This window comes from Monodelphis domestica, chromosome 1, assembly GCF_027887165.1.
Source record: "Monodelphis domestica isolate mMonDom1 chromosome 1, mMonDom1.pri, whole genome shotgun sequence".
In the NCBI taxonomy this organism is placed as follows: Eukaryota; Metazoa; Chordata; class Mammalia; order Didelphimorphia; family Didelphidae; genus Monodelphis; species Monodelphis domestica.
In genome coordinates, this window is record NC_077227.1 from 524,006,992 (window position 1) to 524,031,233 (window position 24,242).

A 24,242-nucleotide genomic window follows, 5' to 3' on the forward strand; every position below is an offset into this window, starting at 1 on the left:
GTGTATATGGGGGGGTTCAGGTGATGATGGGAACACTTGTAAGTTGACAAACCATGTTCTTTCTAGCTAATTCATGCAAAGTAGAAGTCAACTGTTTCCTCTTCCCAGAGCCCATTGAGAGAATTCTAATACTCACCCAGTAAATATTGAACAATATTGGATTATCACCTCCCAGTTAGCTTTTCCCAGTAGCCTTTAATTGGTTTTACTGCCTCAATTTTCTCCCCACTCCAATTCATTCTCCCAATCAACTGCTAAAGTGATTTTTTTGAAGTATAGATCTGACTATGTTACACTCCCACCAGCCCCCCCACTCAGTAAACTCCAGTGACTTTTATTTCTGGGATTGATTATGAAGTTCTCAATTTGGCAATTAAAACTTTTTTTTAAACCTTTACCTTCTGTTGAAGAATGGGAGAATAGATACTGAATACCAATTCCAAGGCAGAAGAGCAGTAAGGACTGAGCAATTGGGGTTAAATTTAAGTGACTTTTCCAGAGGCACATCAATAGGAAGTATGTGAGGCTAGATTTGAACTCAGGTGCCCCCACTCCCTCTCTCTTAGCTTGGCTCTCTATCCACTGAGTCACCTAGCTCTACCCCACATTTAAAACTCTTAGTAACTTGTCTTCTTCCTGTATTTCCAATCTTCTTATACTTTACTTCTCTCTATGTACTATATATATATAATCCATATCTACTGGCCCATGCTACTTTTGATTGAACAGGACACTGCATCTTCCATCTCTGTACCTTTGCACTTTGTCCTTTGCCTGCAATCTTCATTTTTCTCTCATGTTCCTTCCCTTCCTCATTCTGTCCCTTCTCACTACTTTCCTTTTCTGCCTTCCTTCAATGTAGCTCAGATTCTACCTTCTGCTTGTAGTCTTTCCAGGGGTTCCTAGTGGCCTAACACCCCCCTCACCCTACTGAGATAACCTTTCATCTATTCTGTATATGTCTTGTGCATACTTTATTTGTCATCTGTCCCATTGGAATGTAAGTTCGTGGGAAATTTTTTTTTTCCTTCCTTTTATCCCTAGTGCAGAATTTCTTAATCTTTTCTGTGTCATGGATCCCTTTGCCAGTATAGTGAATTCCAGGGACTCTTCAGAATAATATTTTTAAATGCATGAAATAAAGTACATAGGATTAAAAAGTACTAAATCAACTATATTGAAATACTTTGGCTTGAGAAGAATTTTTTTACAGATTAGTGAATGTTAGGGTTTACTAACCTCTATAAGCTGAGAGGGGGATGATTTTTAAGTCAGAAAGGTCTGGTTTCATATCTTTTCTCTGACATACAGACTTCATTTTTCAAAGGCCTCAGGCAGTTAACTTAATCATTAGTTTGCAGAACTGCAAATCTACATTGACAGAGAAATTTCCTTACCGGGGAACTTCCTAAAATGAGGCGAATTCATATTTGTGGATCAAAGTAAAATTCAGTATGTGCCTTCAATGTGATGCTTTTCCATGAGAAAACCTACTCTTGCCTATTGGTTGGAGTCAAAACTGCTACTGTCTGAATAGTTAAGGAAGAATGCTCATGATTTGCTCTTGCTTTGTTGTTCAGAATTTCTGAGGATTATGAGTGGTATTTAAAATCTTCCAAAACCTGGTCTCAACCAACTCTACCAACGTGGATCTCTATGCTGAACCCTACTTCTTAGCAAAACTCTTTCACCAATTGCCCCATAATAAACTTTGAGAAAATTTGTCCAAGATCATTCTTAGCTTTGTTGAATGCCTGCTGCCCTACTATTCATTTGCTCAAATTCTTCATGAAATTTCCCTTGCTCACCCTAGACCTGTATTGGTGAACCTTTGGCACAAGTACAAAAAAAGAGCATGCAGAGAGCCCTTTCTGTGGTGCCCTCTCTGTGGGCACACCTGCAGTCAGCCCACCAGAGTTCATTACTAGAAAGCCAGAGGGATTACAGGGTGGAACTGTTCCCCTCCCCCTCTCCATGCTCCTGAATTCATTCCTCATGTCCCCTGTCCCTCTGCCCAGCAGGCAATCTGAGCACTTCCTTCCTCCCTTGTTTGGGGTGAAGGGTTGGGGAGGCTCACATGCTGCCTGAGAAGTGTGGCACAGACTGTTAAGTCCGTGGCAAAGGTGGTTCCTGTGGAGTGGAGGTGGAGAGGAGCTAGGTTTGAGGGGAGCATAGCTCACAGTGTGGTACATAGCTGGAGGGGAACAGAGCACTCAAGTGACTGTCCTTCCCCTTTCCACATATGCCTTTCATCACTCACCTCTCTGCCCAGCAGTGCAATGGGAGTGCTTCCTCCCTCCCCTGTCTGGGGTAAGAGAGTAGGGGCCAAAGGGAAGCAGGCTTGTCACTAGGTCTGTCCTAGACTGTTATCATTTGAATTCCAGTTATACTTCACTTGTGTTTTTTTGTTTCCCAATTAATCTTTTTTACTGTCTTGTGAACTTTTATTGCCTTGAACTCTTATTTATCTGTGCCTTGTGGTCTAGTCTCCTCTTAGGAATTATTCACTCAAATTTAACAAGTATTTATGCTGTGTGCCAAACATAGTTTGCTGAATTTCATTGGATTTTTGTTTAATGTATTCGTGAGTTGTCTTTCCATCTAGATTGTAAGACCTTTTAGGATATGGATCTTGGCTTATGTTCCTTTCTGTAGCTCCACGTGCAAAGTTTATAGAGTATTGGATAGGATTGCACCTTGAACATTATCTGACATATAGAAGGTGCTTTATAAATTGCTTGTTGAATTGGTGTGTGAGCTTCCTATTACTTCATATTATTAACTGTATCCATATTTATGTTTTCTGTTATTCATAGGCATATTTATTTGTCACCTTCTGGGAATGACCTTTGAATGCCAAATAGAATTTTATTTGATTCTGGGAGTTTATTGAATGGGGAGGGATTTGGGGTTTGGATGTGAGTGATGTGCTCAGACCTGCTCTTTAGAAAGATCATTTAGTTGAGTGGAGGATGAACTAGAGTGAGCAGAGATTTGAAGCCAGAAGACCAGCTAGCAGGCTATTGAACAGTCCAGGTTTGTCAGGTAATAAGGGCCTATACCAGGGTGGTGGCAGTGTCATGGAGGAGTAGAGGAATTTATACAAGTGATTTTGTGAAGGTAGAAATTATAGAATTTGAGAAATCATAGGACTTGGCAGCAGATTGGATAGGAAGAAGTGAGGAAGAGTAAAGAGTTGAGGATGAAACCTAGGTTGCAACCTTGAGTGTCTGGGAAGAATGGTGGTGCCTTTCACAGGATTAAGAAAGTTGGGAAAAGAGAAAGAAGGCTTTTTTTGGGGAAAGATGACAAGTCATGTTTGGGATCTGGATTGAGATTAGGACTAGATAAATAAATCTGAGACTTGGTCTTCATAGAGATGAATTCATGGGAATTGTTGAGCACTCTCAATAGTATAGTATAGAGGGAGAAGAAAAAAGAACTTTAGGACAGAGCTTTTGGTTAGTGGGTTAAGATCTAACAAAGGAGGCTGACATGGAAAAAGTTCCCCAGGTAGAAAGGAGAAATATGTTAAGAGAAAGGTTTGCTATGGAAAACAAAGAGAGAAAAGAGTATCTAGGAGAGGGGCCTAATTAAGAGGGTCAGGCTTCAGAAGGATGTGAATAGAGAATTATTAGACTTCACAATTAAGAGATCACTAGGTAACTTTGGTTAAAGCAATTATGAAATCAGAAGCCATATTGCTAAGAGCTCAGAGAGGGAGAAGAAAGGAAGTGGAGGCACCAGTTCTAGATGACCTTCTCAAAGACCATAGCCAAGAAAGGAGGAGGAAGAGATAGAAGATGATAGCTAATAGAGGTGAAGGATTCACAGGCTTGTTTACAGATAGCAGGAAAGCAGCTAGGAAGAGATTTGAAGATAAGGGAGGGTGGGTTTGAAAGAGGGAGCACCATTTGCTGGAGAAAACAGAATGGTCATGTGTACCAGAAGTGTTTGCTTTGGCAGTGGAGTAGGCCCACTTGTTCATGTGGGTCAGAGGTGAAGAAGATAATGAAGGAAGGCATTTAAATGATAAGAGGAGGAAGGGAGAAGAGGGAACTCTTGGCCAATGACTTCAACTTTTTTCATTGAAATATGAGGCAAGGTTCTCAGCTTCCTATGGACAGGGAGAAAGAGAAAAGCCATGGAGTTTGAAGAGTGATTAAAAAAAAGTTTGGAAAAACTACATTGATGAATGGGATAGTGAATCAGTGAGAATGGTATAAAAGGTTTCACTTGCTCAGCAAGTTCCAAATGAAAGTATGTAACATAAATTTGTCGAGAACCTATACTTAGCATTGTTAAAATTGATTTTGTCTAGTCTCATTAAGTAGCAGGAGATTGGGAGAGAAGGAATAAAGGGAGCAGATGGTGGGAGTAATCCAAGGCAAAATTTGGTTGGGCAAGATCAGTGATAGGATAAGGGGCAAGAAATTTGAGAGTACAGGATAGTATAAAGTTGGACTATTTCAGTACAGGATTAAGATGGGGAAGAGAGGAGAATGGAGCTAATGTATAGTTTATAATTGAAAAAGACCTGAGAGGGGAGATATCGGAGGTCACATTTAATATGAAGGTTAGGTTTTGTACAGTAGAGGGAAAGATAGAATGATAAAGGATTATAATGAGCTAAGGAATTTCAGGGTTTACAAATGTGGAAGTTGAATACTTGTGGGTGATGGCAAGATCAAGAGGATGACTATTTTTGTGTGTAGTCAGAGTTCAGTTGGAGATTTAGTTGATAAGGGGAAATGAATAAGTTGAAGAACTGGGAAGTTAGGATGTTTGGGAGAATTTCAATATGCATGTTTTTATCTGTCACTAAACCTATATTAAGCTGTTACTCTTTGCCAGGCACTGTGCTAAGCACTGGGGATACAAATACAAATAAAAAGACAGCCCTTACTCTCAAGGAACTTACATCTAATAGGGGAAGACAACATACAAAAGGAAGCCAAAAAGAGGGCAAGAGGGGGAGAAGTCCAAAAGCAGTGAAGGTGGTAGGAAAAAAAGAAATATGTCATTATGTATGTTGAGGGACTATCTGTGTATGCTGTCTCCCCTAAACTGTATGTGTCCTCCCAAAGCTCTAGTATGAGGGCAGGAATTTAGGAGGAAGGATTAATTTGTAGAGGAAATAGAGTGCCCTGGAGGTCAGTAGATAATAGCTATCAGATTCTTAATTGGATGGTTAATAGGAATTGAATGAATCTCCGAGAAGAGGTTACTTAGTGGTAGTAAGGGAGGTAAGTAGAGGGAAAGTCTGAAAGTGGCTATATGGAAAATGAGCATTCTGTCTCTCCCACCACAGCTCTCTGAGTCAGGGGTGTGAGTGAAACTTCAGCCAGTGCTGGGAACAGTGGCCAAATAGTCTGTATCATCAGAAGAGAGCCAGGTCTTAGTGAGTGCAAGAAGAGGAAAGGAATGAGAAGGGAAAAGGTGCAAAATGAAAGTAAATTTGTTACCTATGGAGCAAGCATTCCAAGAGTTCAGTGGAAAAAGCTCAGATCTTGAGTAGGATATTGTAGAGATTGGGCAATTTTTATGTTACCATAACTCACAAGTGTTTGACTTTTATGTTCATGAACTCAAAAATTTTTTCATCTGATCACACACTTTAATTATTTCATTTTTCCTATGCCTTATTGACCCTTAACTATTCCTCATTCTCAGTGAGACCTTCATTCCCTTCTCCCATCAGTCTTTTCCCAGGTTATTACCTTTGCTCTGACTATTCTCTCCTCCCTTCTCTATCTTCACCCACTGGTGAACTGATTCAACTCTACATAATCTGCTCTCAATCCTTTTGCCCTTTTTTCCTGTTCCTGTTTTTATATATACCTTAGCCCAGATCTTAGCCTAGATTACTCTTAATCATTAGCCTCCTTCATTCCCACATGTTGCTTGATGGAGCTAGAGGAAATCATTATTATATCCTCATTACCTATCTCCACTACAAATTTATATTCGATCAGCTGTACTTTCACTACAGCAAAGGTAGTGCTCAATTTCTTCATAGTTTTTCCCTAATTAGTTTACTACTACTCCAGAAACAGCTAGTGGTTCAGTAGATAGAGAACTGGACCTGGAATTAGGACAATATGAGTTCAAACCTATTCTTATTAGCTGTGTGATGTTGGGCAAGTTTAACCTCTGTTTCCTCAACTGCAAACTGGAAAAATAGCATTTACTTCACAAGATTGTGGTGAGGATCAATTGAGATACTATTTGTATATCTTTGTATGTACTTATTTATATATTGTTTACCTGCTTAGAATGTGAGCTCTTTTGAGGTCAGGGACTTTTTGACTCTCTGAAATATCTTTCGTGCTTAGCACATACATAGTAAGAGCTTAATAAATAAATGCTTATTGACTTGCTTTCTGGGTTCAGGACCCCTACAACTTGGTATAGCTCACCTTTACAAACTTATGTTATTATTTTCCATTGTGCACTTTAAGTTGGAACCAAAACAGACAACTTTCTCCTCAGAATGCATTCTTTGTGAACATAATGATGACAGAACTTTTGCCAAGCCATGTGGTCCAGTTTAAGAAAATTGGGATTGTTTATTAAACAGAAGAGTAGATTTATTTATTTTATTTTTAACCATTTACATGTAGTAACAAATTTCCACATATGTTTATGAAGTTATATGATCCAAATTATCTCCCTTCCTCCTTCCTTTCACTCTCCTGGAGCTGGCAAGCAATTTGATCTGGGTTATATATGTATTGTTCATTTTTGTAAGAGAATAGTCATGTAAAACCAAAACCCCCCAAATAAACTATATTAAAGGAAAAATAGTATGCTTTGGTCTGCCTTCTGCCTCCAACAGTTCCTTCTCTAGAGGTAGATAGCATTCTTTGTCCTAAGTCCCTCAGAATTGTCCTGGATCATTGCATTGCCCAAAGCAGCTAAGTCTATCATAGCTTATTTCACTCTGCTTTAGTTCATGTAAAGTCTTTCCAACTCTTTCTGAAATCATCCTGTTCATCATTTCTTATAGCATATTAGTATTCTATCACTATGATATACTACAGTTTGCTCAGCCATTCCCCAATTGATGGACATCTTTAATTTCCAGTTGTTTGCTTCTACAAAGAGAGCAGCTATAGTGTTGTACAAGTAGGTCCTTTCCCTTTTACTTTTTTGGGATACAGACCTAGTAGTGGTTTTCCTGGATCAAAGGGTATGCATTGTTTTATAACCTTTGGGCATAGTCCCAAATTGCCTTCCAGAATGCTTGAATAAGTTTACAAATCTACCATCAATGCATTAGTGTCCCAATTTTGCCACATCCCCTTCAACATTTATCATTTCCTTTTATTGTCATATTGGCCAATCTGCTAGGGGTGAAATGGTATTTCATAGTTGTTTTAATTTGCATTTTTCTAAGCAAGAGTGATTCACAACATTTTCTCATAGGATTATTGATAGCTTTGATTTCTTTATCTGAAAACCGCTTGTTCATAGTTTGACCATTTGTCAGTTGGGGAATGGCTTATATTCTTATAAATTTGACTTTAGTTCTCTTTGTGTTTGAGAAGTGAGACCTTTATCAGAGAAATTTGTTATAAAAATTTTCCTTAGCTTTTTGTTTCTCTTCTAATTTTGGTTATATTGGTTTTGTTTGTGGAAAATCTTTTTAATTTAACATAGTCAAAATTATTCATTTTACATCTTATAATGTTTTCTATCTCTTGTCATAAATTCTTCCCTTCTCCATAGATCTGACAGGTAAACTATTCTATGTTCCCCATATTTATTCATAATATCCTTTATGTCTAAATCATATATCCATTTTGACATTATCTTGGTATGGGATGTAAGATATTGATTTGTGCCTAATTTTTGCCATACTGTTTTCCAATTTTCCCAGCAGTTTTTGCCAAATAATGAGTTATTATCCTAAAAGCTTGGATTTTGGGGTTTATCAAACACTAGATTGCTGAGGTTATTTACCTCTAATCTATTCCATTGATTCTATTTCATAGTCATTACCAGATTGTTTTGGTGATTATAACTTTATAGTACAGTTTGACATCTGGTACTGCTAGGCCACCATCTTTCACATTTTTTCATTGATTCTCTTGATATTCTTGCTCTTTTGTTCTTCCAGATCAATTTTGTTATCTTTTTCTATTTCCGTACCATAATTTTTTGGTAGTTTGATTAATATGGTACTGAATAAGTAAATTAACTTAGGTAGGAATGTCTTTTTATATTGTTAGTTCAGCCTATCCATAAGCAATGAATACTTTCCCAGTTGTACAGGTCTAGCTTTATTGGAGTTAAGTGTTTTGTAATTGTGTTCATATAATCCTGTGTTTGTCTTGGCAAATAGATTACCAAGCATTTTATATTGTCTAGAGCCGTGTTGGTGAAGATGTGGCACTCAAGCCATGGCATGCTGTAGGGAGCTGCTTTGTTCCTCCTCTCCACTGAGCCTGAGGACATTTTTTTGTATGCCCTGCCCCCTCTGTCCAGCAGACCGATGTGTGTACTTCCTCCTTTCTCTGTGGTAATGTGGGGGGCTCACAGGCAGCTTGATGGTGCAGTTTGGGCAAATGACCAGTGCTGGTCTAGAGTGATTTTAAATGGAATTTCTCTAATTCTTGCTGCTCTGTTTTTTGGAAATATGTAGAAATGCAGATAATTTATTTGGGTTTATTTTGTATCCTGCAATTTTGCTAAAGTTATTATTTCAATTAGTTTTTTAGTGGATTCTTTAAGTATACCATTATATTGTCCTTAAAGAATTTAGTTTCCTCATTGCTTACTTTGCAATTTCCCTTTTTTCCCTTATTGCTAAAATTAACATTTCTAGTACAATATTAAATAATATGATGATAATGGGCATCCTTGCTTCACTCCTGATCTTATTTGTGTAAGGGGTAAAATTATGGTTGGACTAAATATTTAAGAGTATGGTCTCCAGGAATTAATTACTTAATTCCAAATGAATCGCTCAAGTCAGAATGACTTTTATGGTAGCTTATTTACAAATAGAGAGTGAAAGTAAGGAAACAGAAGAGACAGAGACAGAGACCTGGTATGAACCAGGCAGGGCTACAGTGGTTAATTAAACAAGGTTTCTAGCCTTGAGACTTCCAAGACTAGGGGCCTCTATGGAGGCTACTACCTCCAGAAAAGCCAAGGAAAGGAAGTCAGCCATTTTCATTCATCCATGTGTCAGTCCAAAGGGAAGCAATCTGAGGTCTCAAGTCTGAACTCCTCCAAGGCCAAGTTTTAAGGGGAATAACTCCCTCACAGTAAGTTAACACCATATTTAAAGACAGTTCTTTGCCTCACTTCCTGTGCCAGTGGGTAGTCAGTTGTCTTTGATTTGTCAGTGGCTAGCACAGGTGGGTCATAGACACCCCCCCTTAAGGATTAAGTGGGGGTATCTACATTCCTGGTGGCTAAAATCTAAAGAATAAATAGAGGAGAGTTAATCCCATTTTCACATTGGGAAGGCTTCTAACTTATCCCCATTTCAGATGATATTTGTTGATGGTTTTAGAGAGATACTACTTATCATTTTAAGGAAAGGCTCATTTGTTCCTATGCTTTCTAGGGTTTTTAATAGGTATGGGTGTTATATTTTGTAAAAAGAAGGCTTTTTCTGCCTCCATTGAGATAATCATGTGATTTCTGTTCATTTGATTATTGATATGGTCACTTATGGTGATAATTTTCCTAATATTAAACCACCCTTTTATTCCTGGTGTAAATCTCACTTGGTCATAGTAAAAATAATCTTTGTGATAAATTACTATAATCTCTTTGCTAGTATTTTAAGATTTTTGCATCATTCAGAATAGCAAATTTAGAAGTGTGACAACTGTCTTTTGGAAGTACACTTAAAGAACTGTCATGTAGAAGTGGAATTTGACTTTTCTACTTGGCCCCAGAATGAAAAATTAGGAACAATGCCAGAAAACTGATTTAAGGGTAATATAAGGAAAAATTCCTACCAATTAAAGCTCTCAAAAAGTGAAATGCTGGCATGAGAGGCAATGGGTTCTCATTTACTAGAAAATTTTAAATAGAGGTTAGATGATCAGTTGGCAGAGATGTGATTCTTTTTTCTGTTCTGGGTTAAACTTGATGACTGTTAAAATTGCTTCCATCTCTGATATTTCTATGATTCCATAGTGTTTTTATAAACCTGGTAGGTAGGTACCAGGCATATTAAGTGCATTTTTTCATTGAGTGGCAAAATAATGTTTGCTGTAGATATGAGTGCTGCCTTCTGCCCCTCCCCCAGAGACTGTGTTGCCTCCATACAGGAGAAGGAAGAAGGGCTCCCATTGGGGCTGCTAGGCAGAGAGGTGGTTGATGTGAAAAAATGTCATCAGGCATGGTGGAGAGGGGAAAGGGAGCAGCTCCACCCAAGTCCCTCTGTCTTTCTAGTAATGAACTCTGGGGAGTGGGGGGTGGGAAGGGCGGCCATATGTCCACAGAGAGCTTTCTACATGCTATCTTTGGCATCTGTGCCATAAGTTCGCCATCACTGGCATAGACTATATTTTCCCTCTCATTGCTAGGTTGTATCAAACAGGGAACCCCATGATCTGTGGTTTTTTTTTTTTAATTGCTATAGCTTTTCCTTTTATAAGGATTTAATTTTAAGGAGCTGGCCTATATTCAGTCTAAGATATTGACCATAGATAGTAAATTTTATCTTTTTAGAATCTCCATCTGACAGCAGAATTAATTGTTAATACCAACATTTGACTACATAAAAATGTGTATGAATCAATTGGCAGTGAATTTCTTAAGTTCCTATTTTGCTAGTCATTGTGCTAAGTACTAGGGTTTCAAAGAAGAAAAGTTAATTGAGTCTACCTTCAAGGGGATTCTATTCTATTAGGTGAAACAACATATATATGTGTTGTTGTTTTGTGTTTTAGTCATGGAGTTATGTCCAGCTATTTATGACCTCATGGACATAGCACACCAAACTCTTCAGTCTTCCACAGATTATGTTTATTGCTTCCCTGACACTATCTAGCCTTCTTATCCTCTGCCATTGCCTTCTCCTTTTGCCTTCAATCTTTCCCCACATTAATTTTTTTTTCAATGAGTCTGGTCTCGCTTTGTGGCCAGAATATTTAAACTTCAGCTTCAGTATTTGTCTTCCCAATTAATAGTCTGAATTAATTTAACTTTTAACTGATTTGATCTTTTTGCTGTTCAAGGGACTCTCAAAAAGCCTTCTCCAGCACCACAGTTTGAAAGCATCACTTCTGCTATGCTCAACTTTTCTTAATAGTTTAACTCTCATGGCCAAAATTACTACTGGAAAAACCATAGTTTTGGATATATTAAGCTTTTTTGGCAAGGTGATGTTTCTGCTTTTTAGTCTACTGTCCAGATTTGCCATAGCTTTCCATCCAAGGAATAAGCCCCATTTAATTTTAATTATGGCTACAATCACTGTAGCTGTAATTGAGCCCAAGAATAGAAAATTTAATACTGCTTCCTTTTCTTCTCCCTCTATTTACCAGGATATTATGGGACCAGTTGACATGATCATATAAGTATATACAAAATAAATACAGGGTATATTTGTAAGGGGAAGGAGCTCTAGTAACTGGGAAGATTTTCCTTCTTTCTTCTCTTCATTTTATGAGAAGCAAATTGAATGTGGAATCCATTGTTAAATATTGCATACTTGGAGATATGTGTTTGCACTTATTTACATTGACTTCATGAGTGGTTTTTTGACACTCATAGGATCATAGATTTAAAGCTGAGAACAATCTTAGAGGCTATTGAGGCTAATCTCTTAATTTCATTTTACAAATGAAGAACATGGATGCTAAGAAATTATGACTTGCCCATTTGACATAGGTAGTAAGTGTCCTAGTGCTGGATTTAAATTCAGGAGATAGCCCAGTACTATATTCACTTCATTGAACTGCCTAACAAAAAAAAATACTCCAAACAGGACTGAATGTGAGGTTGTACATAAATAATAGGTTTGCTAAATAGAAAACCAATTAAAAGTGAGACTGGAAGAATGTGTTTAGTTTTAGGCCCCCTATGCTCCAGTTCTTTTTTTTTTTTAATATATTTTATTTGATCATTTCCAAGCATTATTCGTTAAAGACATAGATCATTTTCTTTTCCTCCCCCCCATCCCCCATAGCCGACGCGTAAGTCCACTGGGCATTAGATGTTTTCTTGATTTGAACCCATTGCTTTGTTGATAGTATTTGCATTAGAGTGTTCATTTAAAGTCTATCCTCTGTCATGTCCCCTCAACCTCTGTATTCAGGCAGTTGCTTTTTCTCGGTGTTTCCACTCCCATAGTTTATCCTTTGCTTATGAATGGTGTTTTTTTTCTCCTGGATCCCTGAAAGTTGTTCAGGGACATTACACCGCCCCTAATGGAGAAGTCCATTACGTTCGATTATACCACAGTGTATTAGTCTCTGTGTACAATGTTCTCCTGGTTCTGCTCCTCTCGCTCTGCATCACTTCCTGGAGGTTGTTCCAGTCTCCATGGAACTTCTCCACTTTATTATTCCTTTGAGCACAATAGTATTCCATCACCAACATATACCACAGTTTGTTCAGCCATTCCCCAATTGATGGGCATCCCCTCGTTTTCCAGTTTTGGGCCACCACAAAGAGCGCAGCTATGAATATGTTTGTACAAGTCTTTGTATCCATTATCTCTTTGGGGTACAGACCCAGCAGTGCTATGGCTGGGTCAAAGGGTAGATATTCTTTTGTCGCCCTTTGGCTATGCTCCAGTTCTTACCAACATTTACTATATATTTTTATGTTTTATTTGGAGAATAGAAAAGGAAGCACAGATGTTCAATGAAATCAATCAGTATATATTTATTAAGCATGTATATATGCCAGATATTGTTATGCTCTGGGGATACAAAAAGGCAAAAGATACTTCCTGTCTTTAAGGAGTTTACAATCTAATGGAGAAGACAATAGTCAATTAAATGTATATACAGCTATCTATATGGAGGAAAAATCGGAAAAATCAGCAGAGGGGAAGGCACTAGAATTAAGATTTGGGAAAGTCTTGTAAAAGACAGGATTTTAGTCGAGTCTGCATCACATAGTGTGTGATATTATGTCAGAGAACCTTAGTTTGAATTCTATTGTCTGATACTTATGTGGGTTTTAAAATTAATAATAACTAAGTATTATATTTTTATGAAGTTTTATTAATAATAACTAAAGCAAAAGAACTACCTGATCTCAGCTGGGTCGCAGGTTCAAAAGAGGACAAGGGAGGGGTTACAGCCTCTTAAATACAATCAAGCAAAACATGGGGATGCAGGAAAATGGAACCCTGGGAAAAACTAAGGGACTTCTGGGAGATGAAGTCCAAAGGCTTAAAATCTCCATTTATACACTTAATACTTGTGTGATCTTGGGGAAATAATTTCTTTAGCCTTAGTTTCTTCCATCTGCAAAAGGGAATTGGAACAGATGATCTTTAAAGTCCCTTCTAGCTCCAAAATCTCTGATCCCATATCTCAGGAAAATCCAGATAAGGAAAACCCTTTAAGACTTTTTGTGCCTTGTACTATTTGATAGATATCGTAGGTCTGAAATTTGTTTGAACAAACATGTGTTTAACAATTAGACATTGAAGACTATCTATTGATATCTGTTAGCTGCCTGAAAGTGCAGAAGTGTCATTCATTAGGCACATTGATAGATATATTCTTAATATTGCCCTCAAAACACTGAATATTCTGACATCAGAATGGTATTAAATAAATACCCTTGAAACTGCTGATTAATAATCATTGCGGAATACAACATGGGTTTAAAACTAATGCCCTTTAGAGATGTTCTGGAAGATAATTTGCTCAGTTCTTCTCAAGTTGAAATTCTCATATTGTGGGAATGTGATCACATTGATTATGAATCTTATTTTGAATTTCATGAGGAATATGCCAATATCTTTGGTTTTTAAAACAGTACTTACAGTATGTTTTTCTCACTACTTTATATTTTTTCAAGCTTTTATGTGTTAATAGGAAAAATAGTAGAAAAATAGTCTTCATCACTCCATAGTCTTCATGGACTCAATTTACTGTCTTTACCTTCCCTTATTGAGCACCTTTTGCACCAGCTAAAATTTCTCTCTTTATCCTTTGAATAGAGACTAAACGCATTCTTCCTCTACAAAATTTTGATAACTTAATGATTTTCACCAAGAAATTATATTACTCTTTCTAATATGATTTTAAAAATATTTAAGAAACAGTCTAAGAGTGATCACCATGAGATGCCCTAAACTTATATCTGTAATATTACTGACTAATGCTCAAATACTGTTAGAAGTTTTCTTTTGGAAATATTTTCAGACTTATTTTGAGTATACAAATAAACAATTGTTTATTAATAGTCAAATTTCTATTTTGTGGAAATTATGTTAATCAACAGGATAGTCAGCATATTAGAGTGGTTGTGATATTGGACTTTAAGTCAAGAGGGCCTAGATTAAAATTCCAGTTCAAACACTTATTAGCTGTAAGATCCTGAGAAGGATCTTAACTTGTCTATGCTTTAGTCTGTAAATAAGGAGATTGATTTTGTTGGCTCCTAAGGTTGTTTCCAACTCTTAAAATCTATCATCTTAGGATCTTGTGATCTAGCTTGATCATGATACCTAATAATGTTAACAATAATTTTTTTATTACAAGTGATATATTTTTACTATATATATATTTTTAGTCTAAGCCCACTCCCTATCATAACAATTTGGAACTCCTCTGAGCTTTAATGGGACATTTTAATAAATTGTTTTTGAAAAAAATCATTACCCCAAATAGGTAATCTTATTATTATCTCTGCTTATGTCTGAGGTTTTTCCAGTTTGATAGTATCTATTTGAGTTTATCTAGAGCAGCGGTTCTCAACTTCTCAATTTGTAGCAATGAGAATACATAATGCACATCAGGTATTTACATTCCGAATCATAACTGTAGCAAAATTACAGTTTTGAAGTAGCCATCAAAATAATTTTTTGGTTTGGGGTCACTGCAACATGAGGAACTGTATTGCAGGGTCACGGCATTAGAAAGGTTGAGAACCACTGATCTAGAGACTCACTATCATCTTGATGCTAAAGTAAGATATTTTGGAATAGGACATTAATGGCTGGGTGTCATAGTGGTCAGATCACTGGACTTGGAGTCCAAGGTCAGAAGACCCTAATTTGAATTATGTGTCAAATATTTGCTAGCTCTATGACCCTGGGGAAGTCATATCATCTCTTTCAGTCTCAGTTTCCTCATATGAAAAAAAGATTGTTTTGAGGATTAAATGAGATAGCTTATGCAAAGCACTCTGTAAACTTTAAAGTATTATATAAATGCTAGCTATTATTAATTTTAACAATTTACAAAAATCAAATTTACATTGAAAGGAAGAGTTTGTCACTATTGAGGTTATTCAAAAGACTTCTTTGATCTCTGAAGGCAAAAGAGGAACTGCAGGAAAACTTTTGAGCAACAGTATTATTGGAACCAAATTTACAGTTTTTGAAGGTGATTTTGGATGTGGACAATGGCAGTTTGGATAAATTTATTTATATATACATGTGTGTTCATATTACCTCATATGCTTTCACTCAACTTGATGTAATCTTCCTGGAGGCAGCAGCAAATAATAGTATCGGACTAGTAGTTATGAGGTTCAGAGTTTAAATTCATCCTCAGACACTTACTAACTGTGCGACCTGGGCAAGTCACTTAATATTTCTGTACTTCAGTTTCCTTGTCTGTGAAATGGGGATAATAATAGCACCTTCCTTCAGGGTTGTTGAATAAAACGAGATAATATTTGTAAAGTGCTACATAAAGGCAAACTGTCATTATTTTTGTAACAGAACAGATCTCTGTTGTTAGTACAGTGTTTTTCCCATAGTGTTTAAATATTTGTTAATATAAGCAATTTGCTGGAATGGAAAAGCTATATCTTACATAGAGTAATTCAGATGAGTTGGGATATTCTGAAGAAACAGTTTAAGGACAATAATTCTTTATGAAATATACATTCAAATTCATCACAGATTTGTTCCATGTCTGCTATGTATAGGACAAGGAACAATATAATAGTCTAGATCAGCTTTGGTGAAGATATGGCACATGTGCAGAGCCAGGACTCCAGGAATTGTTCTATTCCCCCCCCAGTGCCCAGGGAAATTTTTTGCATGCTCTGTCCCTCTGTCTAGCCCCCCAAAGCAAGCACTTCCTCCCTCAGCTCTCTCTGGTAACTTGGTGGCTCACTGACAGCTTCAATTTGCCCTCTAGGCACTTGAACTTGGAAAAGGTTAGCCAACACTGGTCTAGATAGAGTATTGTAGACAGGAAAAAACATGAACAAGTTCAGCTTCTGACACAAAATGACTCTGTAATCATAGGCTGCTTATTTAATAACTCAGTGTCCCACATCCTCCCAAGACACTTGGCTATTACATATGAGCTACAGATTTGCAAGGGGGAGGTTCCCTCACTAATGAAATCACAGTTATGATCCCCCCCTCCATTAGTGCCCTCACCCAATTTTTTTTTTGTTACATTGTGCTTTCTGGATACATTATACCACCATATAGTAAGAATTAAAAAATTCTCAGTAGACCTTGTTTTTGCTATTAATTCTTCTCTAGATTTTGTAAAAATCTAAAATGGAGCATACATTGTATTAAGATTGCACTATTTAGATTGTGGAGTAGTTTGAGGTTAAGGAAAAAGAAGTATAAAGAATTATGAAGGGATCTTTTCTAGATCCCTTCCCTCTGAAATTGTTTTATTTACATTGGATATGTTCTTTTTGTACATAGTTTATGTGCTTGTTTTCTCTCCCATTACTATGTGAGCTTCTTGGGGACAGGAACCTTTTCATTTTTTCTAAATTATATGTTTTTTCAATCAGTAAAAACCCACCATCTATCTCCCTGTGCTATTGAGAACAAAAAGAAAAAAAAACTCCTGTTATAAACATGTATATTCAAGCAAAACAAATTTTGATGTTGGTTATTTTAGTCAACATTTATTAAGTGTCAAGCACTGAGATAACAAAGAAAGGCAGAAGATGGTCCCTGCCCTCTAGGAACTCCTAGTCTAATGGAGGAAAATGGTATATAAAAAAGAAATGAAAACATAGGAAGGAGATGGGATGTAGGGAAAGGGGGTAAGTGAGAAATGATGAAATCCTTGCATCCAGGAAATCAAGGAGGACCTCTTCAGTGTCAACCCTCTACTCCAGGAGCAAAGAATACTGAGGAGTGAGTTTCATAGTTAATTTGATCTTGTGGGGATTCTGGAAACCATGATTAATTAATCAATATCATTTATTAAGTGTCTACTATGTTTCAGTTACTGTGCTAAGTGCTAGAAATACAAAAAGAGACCTGGTGATATCTAGATGAGTTTCCAGATGAAAAGTGTCCAAATATATGTGTGCCTCATTTAGTAGTAATAGTCTCTTGGTAACCGAGGATGACGATTGTCTTTGTGCGCTTTCATCTATGATAGATGAGTGTTCACAAAGATACTTGTGCGTGAAAGAGATTTAAGTGGAAAAGTTGGTGCACAGAGACAGTCCCACTCTCTCGGCATTGGAAGCCTGGGTCCAGTGGCACAAAAAGTCGTTACACCTGGAGACTTCCTCAGCTGCATTGGATGGCCGTGTTGTCCTTTGTGCTCCAACACGCCCTAAGCACTCCACAGTGCTTTGCTGCGTCGCCATCTCAGTCGTTGAACAGTGCAATAACAAATAGACAAATTCTACTTAGAAAGTGGGAGCAAGAGTGAATCGATTATGTAGGGATGATGGGAGAAAAAAGATAGGTGATAAAGAGGGAGAAGGGAGAACTAGGGAAAATTATCTCACATAAAAGTGCACAGGAAGAACTTTTACAGTGGAAAGAGAATTGGAAGTGGGAAGACAGACAGTGCTTAAATGAATCACAGCTAAATGAGTTCAAATTTATATTAGTTTTCTCTTTTTTCCTGAGTTTCACGGAAATTAAGAAATTTAGCCACGATTCCATGGGTGGTGATGTAGACTATATATATACATAATCTTGGACTCTTTAATGAAATACATATACTAATTATTGAACAGTTTATGTATACATAGAAGACATAGAGAAATTAGGTATTGCTACAAGATAGAATGCTAGAAAAGAAAGGAATAGGAAATTTACCATTCCAAAGAATGAGTCATATTACTTCTTGATACTGAGGTATTTCGTTAATAAAGCTTTCTATGGCCTGTGTGACTAAGTGTCTAAATGCTATACATACCAGTGTATGGTATGCATATATCGGAGACTACGTGGGGTCTACAGAAAGTATGCTTTTCTATAATGTTTGTACTATATATACTTTTAGAGTTAACCAGGATAAAAAGATAGTACTTGGAATAGAACTTGAGAATATCGATTCATGTTGTAAAGTGACTATCTGACAGTCATTCTGTGACCCAACTCATGTTGAGAATCACAGACCAAAATAATTATCTGATAGACATCCAGTATGCAAATGATTACAACTTATATAACTGATCCATACCTGTTTGGTAAGATACAAGCTCTGATTTTCTCTTGTGTTGTTCTTTTGTGCTTGTTTAATCTAAATCCTCTTGACTTTCAAAGTATTTTTTGCCATTTTGCCATATTCTTTTTTTACATTGAAGTCTTCAAGTATTAATGTAGATGATGACTACATTGGCATTAAATATTCTGGAGCAGTGGTTCTTACATTGTTATTCAAGGTGTTCTGGGAGTTCTGAGACCCTTTCAGGTGATCTTCAAAGCCAAAAGTATTTTCATAATAATACTGACATTTTAATTTTTAATATAGTAAATATTGGTAGGCATAGCCTACAAAAACCTCTTTGGAATCTTCAATTTTTTAGAGTATAAAGGTGGTCCTGAGACCAAAAAGTTTGAGAACCACTGGTCTGAAGGATCTTGTCAAGTTTTTGGTAGACTTTTACCACCTTTTTATCTTCTCCAGCAGATGTTGGTATTTAAGCTGCAATTAAATGTTTTTTAAAAAATGTGATTCATAATACAAGGCATGGTGATGAAATAATTGTTTCTGTTGGGTATTTATATGTTTCAACCTTTATTCATTTCTCTAAGAGGAACTTGCGAGGTATGCTATTTAACTTATTTATATCTTCTGCTTATTAAAAAAAAAGAATATTGTAGGTGTCTTCTTCAATTATGTGTGTCAATATTTTGATCATTATGTTAGTTTTTCACATGTAGAGTTACATTAATGTTTAAATTAAGCTAATTGTTCAATTTTCAGTCACATTTGATTCTTTGTGACTTCTTTAGGGGTTTTCTTGGCAAAGATCCTGGAGTGATTTGCCATTTCCTTCTCTAGCTCAGTTTACATATGAGGAAACAGATGCAAAACAGGATGAATGACTTGCCCAAGGTTACCCAGCTAGTGTCTGAGGGCAGATTTGAACTTAGGCAGATGAGTCTTCCTGACTCTAGTCCCAGCACTCTACTGTATTACCTAATTGCTCAAAATTAATCTAATGTTTAAGCTAAATGAAAAATTGAAGATGGTCTAAAACTTTGAATTTTAGTACCATCCCCATTTTCTGCCAAATTGGTAAATCAAAATCATGTGAAACTAAGATACATTATATACTTTTGTTTCTTGGGTGGTTATGGTCAAACAAGTCTTGTAAAAGTACTTGCCAACCATTTAAAAATAAGTCTCTCTTCAGTTACAATATATTGTTTGGATCTTCAAGAGGTTTTTTTCCTACTTCATAGACCCTGCCAGAGCTTTTGCTTTTTGAACCCAGGGTCACCTTTATGGCATCATGTAATGGATGTTCTATGTATTACATTTAAGGATTATAATTTTTTTCTTGCTTTTCCATTAAGGACAAAATTTGGATCCTAGGCACAGAATTGTGGGAGATATTAGCATAGAGATTTTTAAAAAATAATCTCCCAGATAAAATCTGAAATTAGTGTAGTATGTGATACAATACTATTAAAATGCATTTGGAAGCGTTGATCAGCATGTCATTTAAATGATGGATTTGATTTTCTTACATTGTGCTTGGGACACTTTTCCTTTTGCCAAATATTTGATTTTTGTCCTCTACAGCCAAACCAGGTGGCCGGGTGAAATGTCAGTATATATCTGCTGTGGATAAAGTTATCTTTGTGGATGATTATGCAGTAGGGTGTAGGAAAGACCTTAATGGGATCTTGTTGCTAGACACTGCTCTGCAAACTCCAGTTTCAAAGCAAGATGATGTAGTTCAGCTTGAATTACCAGTTACAGAGGTAAGTAGAATTCAATGTGACTGTTTTGACTTTTCTGTTAAGTATTTTCATATGTGTAAATTCTTAAATGAACCCAGATTATATTTCATTGGAAATGGTTTATAAAATATATTTATGACTTATTGGAATCTTACTCAAATAGTGGATGTGCCATTGTACAGTAATGCAGTGGAGGTTTGTTAAAGAATGTAATATCCTGTATATAAACCAGTATCCACTGGATATTATTTTGCAGTATTCAAAATTCCAAGTTTACATTCAAGCATCATGTAAAATTTATTATAATGTCCAATTGTAATAAGATCATTATAATGTCACTTTACAGTTTTGGATTAATCGCAGATCTCAAAGTATATTTCTTTAGGTAATTGAATTCTTAGTAATTTTTTGAGCTAGCACAATTGGAGCTCTACTTTTGGTCTATTCTCCCACTGCAATCCCCCAATGTGGGTATTACATTTAGAAAGTTATTCAGATATTTTTGTTTCCATGTGTCAAGCTATTGAAAACCAGTTGTTTATCATTTGAAGTTACTAATTTTTTCATCAGCCAGCATTTATTAAGTATATTATGTGCTAGCACTGAGCTAAAAACTGGCACCTTCAGCTGCTCAATGCAGTGTCTATTATCTGATTTCTTACTTATAATTTGAAATGTCTAGCATTTTGAACATCAAAAATGATTGCTAGATAATCTTAGCAGCCCCTTGTTTTAATGGGTGAACATTTTCATGTTGATTTTAGTTAGTATTAATTATACTGAACTCTATTTTGATTTTTCTCTATTTTGTTTCATGTAAGACGTTATGTTTTAAATTTTTCAAGGTACATTTTTGTGATCTTCAATGCCCCTTGCATATATTAGATGCTTAATAAATGTTTTTGAATTGATTTGGTACTAAAGATGATCCTACAGGTATAACCTGCATCAGTCAACAGCAATATATCTGAATTCAGAGCTGATATTCAGAATCTCCTGGGAAATGGAAGTTATAAATTTTTCTTCATTGTTTATTTCTTTCTGTGTATAGTTTTGAGGATGGATGCTTGAGAGTATGATCCTATAGGCCAATTGATGTTTAATACAGCTGCAAGTCTTTTCAGCAGTAAATATGAATTATATTTTAGCATACATAGTATTCCTTTTTTCCTTGTTTAAGAAAATTATAGTCAGTTTTTAATACTTAAGTAAAGCTGAAAAGAACTTTGTTTCTAAAATATAAGTAAAATGAATAATAATTTCCCTTTTTAAAATATTTGAAAGCTATGAATGCTTTCCTCGTTAATTTTGTGAGATAGATCATATAAGCATTATTTATGTTTTATAGATGAAGGAGCTGAGCTTCAAACAGGTTGCAACTTCCCTCTGGCTAATATAGTAAAATATTGGAGTCTACTTGAAATCAGGTTCCCTGAATCATAAATCTGATTTTTTTTTTTTAACTATACCATATTACTACATTACATTTTGGTTTTGGAGTATCCCTCTAGATCAAATGAGAGTTGGAGCCCCCAGTAGAATTATAGAATATAAGAACAAGAATAGATCTCACATCTACTCTGATACTTTAATTTTCTAAATAAGGAAATTGAAATCCACAGAGTTGGGGCACATAAGCAATTTGTGACAGCACAAGGACTAGAACCATATAGTCTTTTGATTCTCACTAGCTCTTTTAATATGCTAGGTTGCCAAATATTCAACTTGATGTCAATATTAATGCTGATTTTAGGTGTGCTATTCAATTATAGAATCATAGATTTAGAGATGGCAGAAACCTTAATGGCCATCAAGTCCAACTAGATGAGGAAACTGAAAGGTCCACAGAATTAAAGTGTTTAAAATAAATGGCAAACCTGAGATTTGTCTTTTGTGTATACTCATATACACTGACCCTCATTCCATTGATATGGGGCAGCTTACAAAGTACATATGCCTTTCTGTAATAGACCTGTTGACAGTCTTTAGAGTATAATGGTCAATGCTGAAGATTAGCTTTTTGATAATAGTTACTTCTCAAGAATATAGGTTCCTTGTTACTGATGATATTGGTTTACATGTATCATCATGCTATTAATAAATGGACATTTTATATTACTTTGAGATAATTTCATATCAACACTATAAAGTTATAAAGTCTTTGTGAGTTGGGGAATAAATAGTGAAAACAGAAAGAGTCTAAATGAATAAACTAAGAATTTCCTGGTGATCACAAATGTTAACATTAACCTAGCAGTGAAATTTGGTTAAATTTAGGGTTTAAGTAATCACCTCTTATTGATTTCATCATAACTTTTAACTAATGAACAATGACATTCCAGTTCTTGTACCTGTGTAAAGTACATCATGTATTTTAAACTGGACAGAGTAAAAAGATCTCTGGAAAGATAACTCATTGATTTGTTTTAAACTTTGAGTAGTGTCTGTTGCAGAGCAAAATCCAGATACGACAGGTAACAGCTATATATTTCCTGTTAATTTTCATGTTTAAAAAGTAGTTAATAGTCTTTCAACTGAGCCAGTTCCTTTGTGATCCTGTAAAAAAAGAGATAGATATTTGAAATTGCTAATCATAGGTAGTGAAGAGAAGTGAGGGCATTCCCAGCTAGTTATTACTTACTTATTTATATTCTTAAAAGCATTAATTTGATTCAGCTGTTAGATACTTTATTATTGTCTTTAAAAACTAAGAGAATATAAATGATCAATTTTTTCCCCTGTGTGGTTATTTAGGAGAGTACCTGGCACAGAGTAGATATTGCTAGCTCAAAGCTACTGGGTAGCAAATTCAAGAAATAGTCATAGTTATTTATACAAAATTCTAAATCTTTAAGAAAAGATTTAACCTGAATTAACCATTTAGTATCACTCAATTGCAGAGCAAAAAGCAAGAGAATAAAGTATAAAAATTAAAAGGAAGGAAAAAAGAGCCAGACTATGAAGGTCTTTAAATATTAAACAAAGTTTTTATATTTGATCTTGGAAGAAGCACTTGAATTTATTGAATATGGGAGTAGTAACCTATACTAGTACTTTACCCCCAAATTATCTGTACATATTATACTGCCTGCTTAATAAGTGTTTATTAGTTGATTGGATTGGTAACCATATTTTCATAAATACTTCTCCCTATAAAAATCACAAAAGAAAAAGATTTTGTCAGTGTATCATTCTTCCACCTCTGACCCTTAGCTTCTTTCTTCATTGACTACATGTTTTTATTGCCTTTGTCTTATTGTATATATTCCAGACATTGTGTTAGACATTGGGAGAACAAAGACCAAAAATCCAAAACAAAACCAAATTCTGCCCTATGGAGCTTGTTTTGCCTACTTCTCAAAGCTTTTCTTTTCTCTTGCCTCTAAACCCTAAGCATTTTCTGAAATTTATTTATAGATACTTGGTTGGATTATCTTTCCATATGTCAAGAAAGCTGTATATTTTTTAGTCTTCTAATTATTAACATGGCTTACTTAATTTATATACTCTAGGATTGATGTTATGTATGTTCAGTCCTGCTCTGAGTTGAGCCTCCTATATCACTGAATGCATATCAACTAATAATTTTTTCTTAGTTATTTGAATAAATTTGTAGAAACTTAGAGTTGGAGTAATATTTAGTTCGATACATTCTTTTCAAAAATATTTTCTATGATATCTGCTTCTGTTTACTCACTTGTCCTTTGAACCATCCTTGTTATTACCACCGATATGTTACCACAATCCTCACTGTCCTTAGAATTTTGCAGTTGAAACATGGCTTATCAATTCAATATTTTTCACATACTAGATTCTACCTAACAAAAATTAGAAGGGATTGAAGTATAGGGAAAGCTCATTAGACTTAAAGGTCAACTCTGCTACCTGCTTAACTATTTAAAGGCCATTTAAATTTACTGAACTTTTGCTTCCC

General features: G+C 35.7%; 1 protein-coding gene across 19 annotated transcripts in view; it reads left to right on the top strand.

Moving 5' to 3' along the window:
- Window positions 1-24,242, top strand: part of BIRC6 (baculoviral IAP repeat containing 6) — a 286,722-nt gene that overhangs the window by 10,348 nt on the left and 252,132 nt on the right. For all 19 annotated transcript variants that reach the window (XR_008915486.1, XR_458692.3, XM_007476045.3 and 16 more), the window contains exon 2: window positions 20,148-20,329. Coding sequence is in view for 17 of the 19 variants with exons in the window: in XM_007476045.3 (XP_007476107.1) it covers window positions 20,148-20,329 (182 nt within the window). In the remaining 2 variants the exon portion in view is untranslated. The remainder of the gene's footprint in view (window positions 1-20,147; window positions 20,330-24,242) is intronic.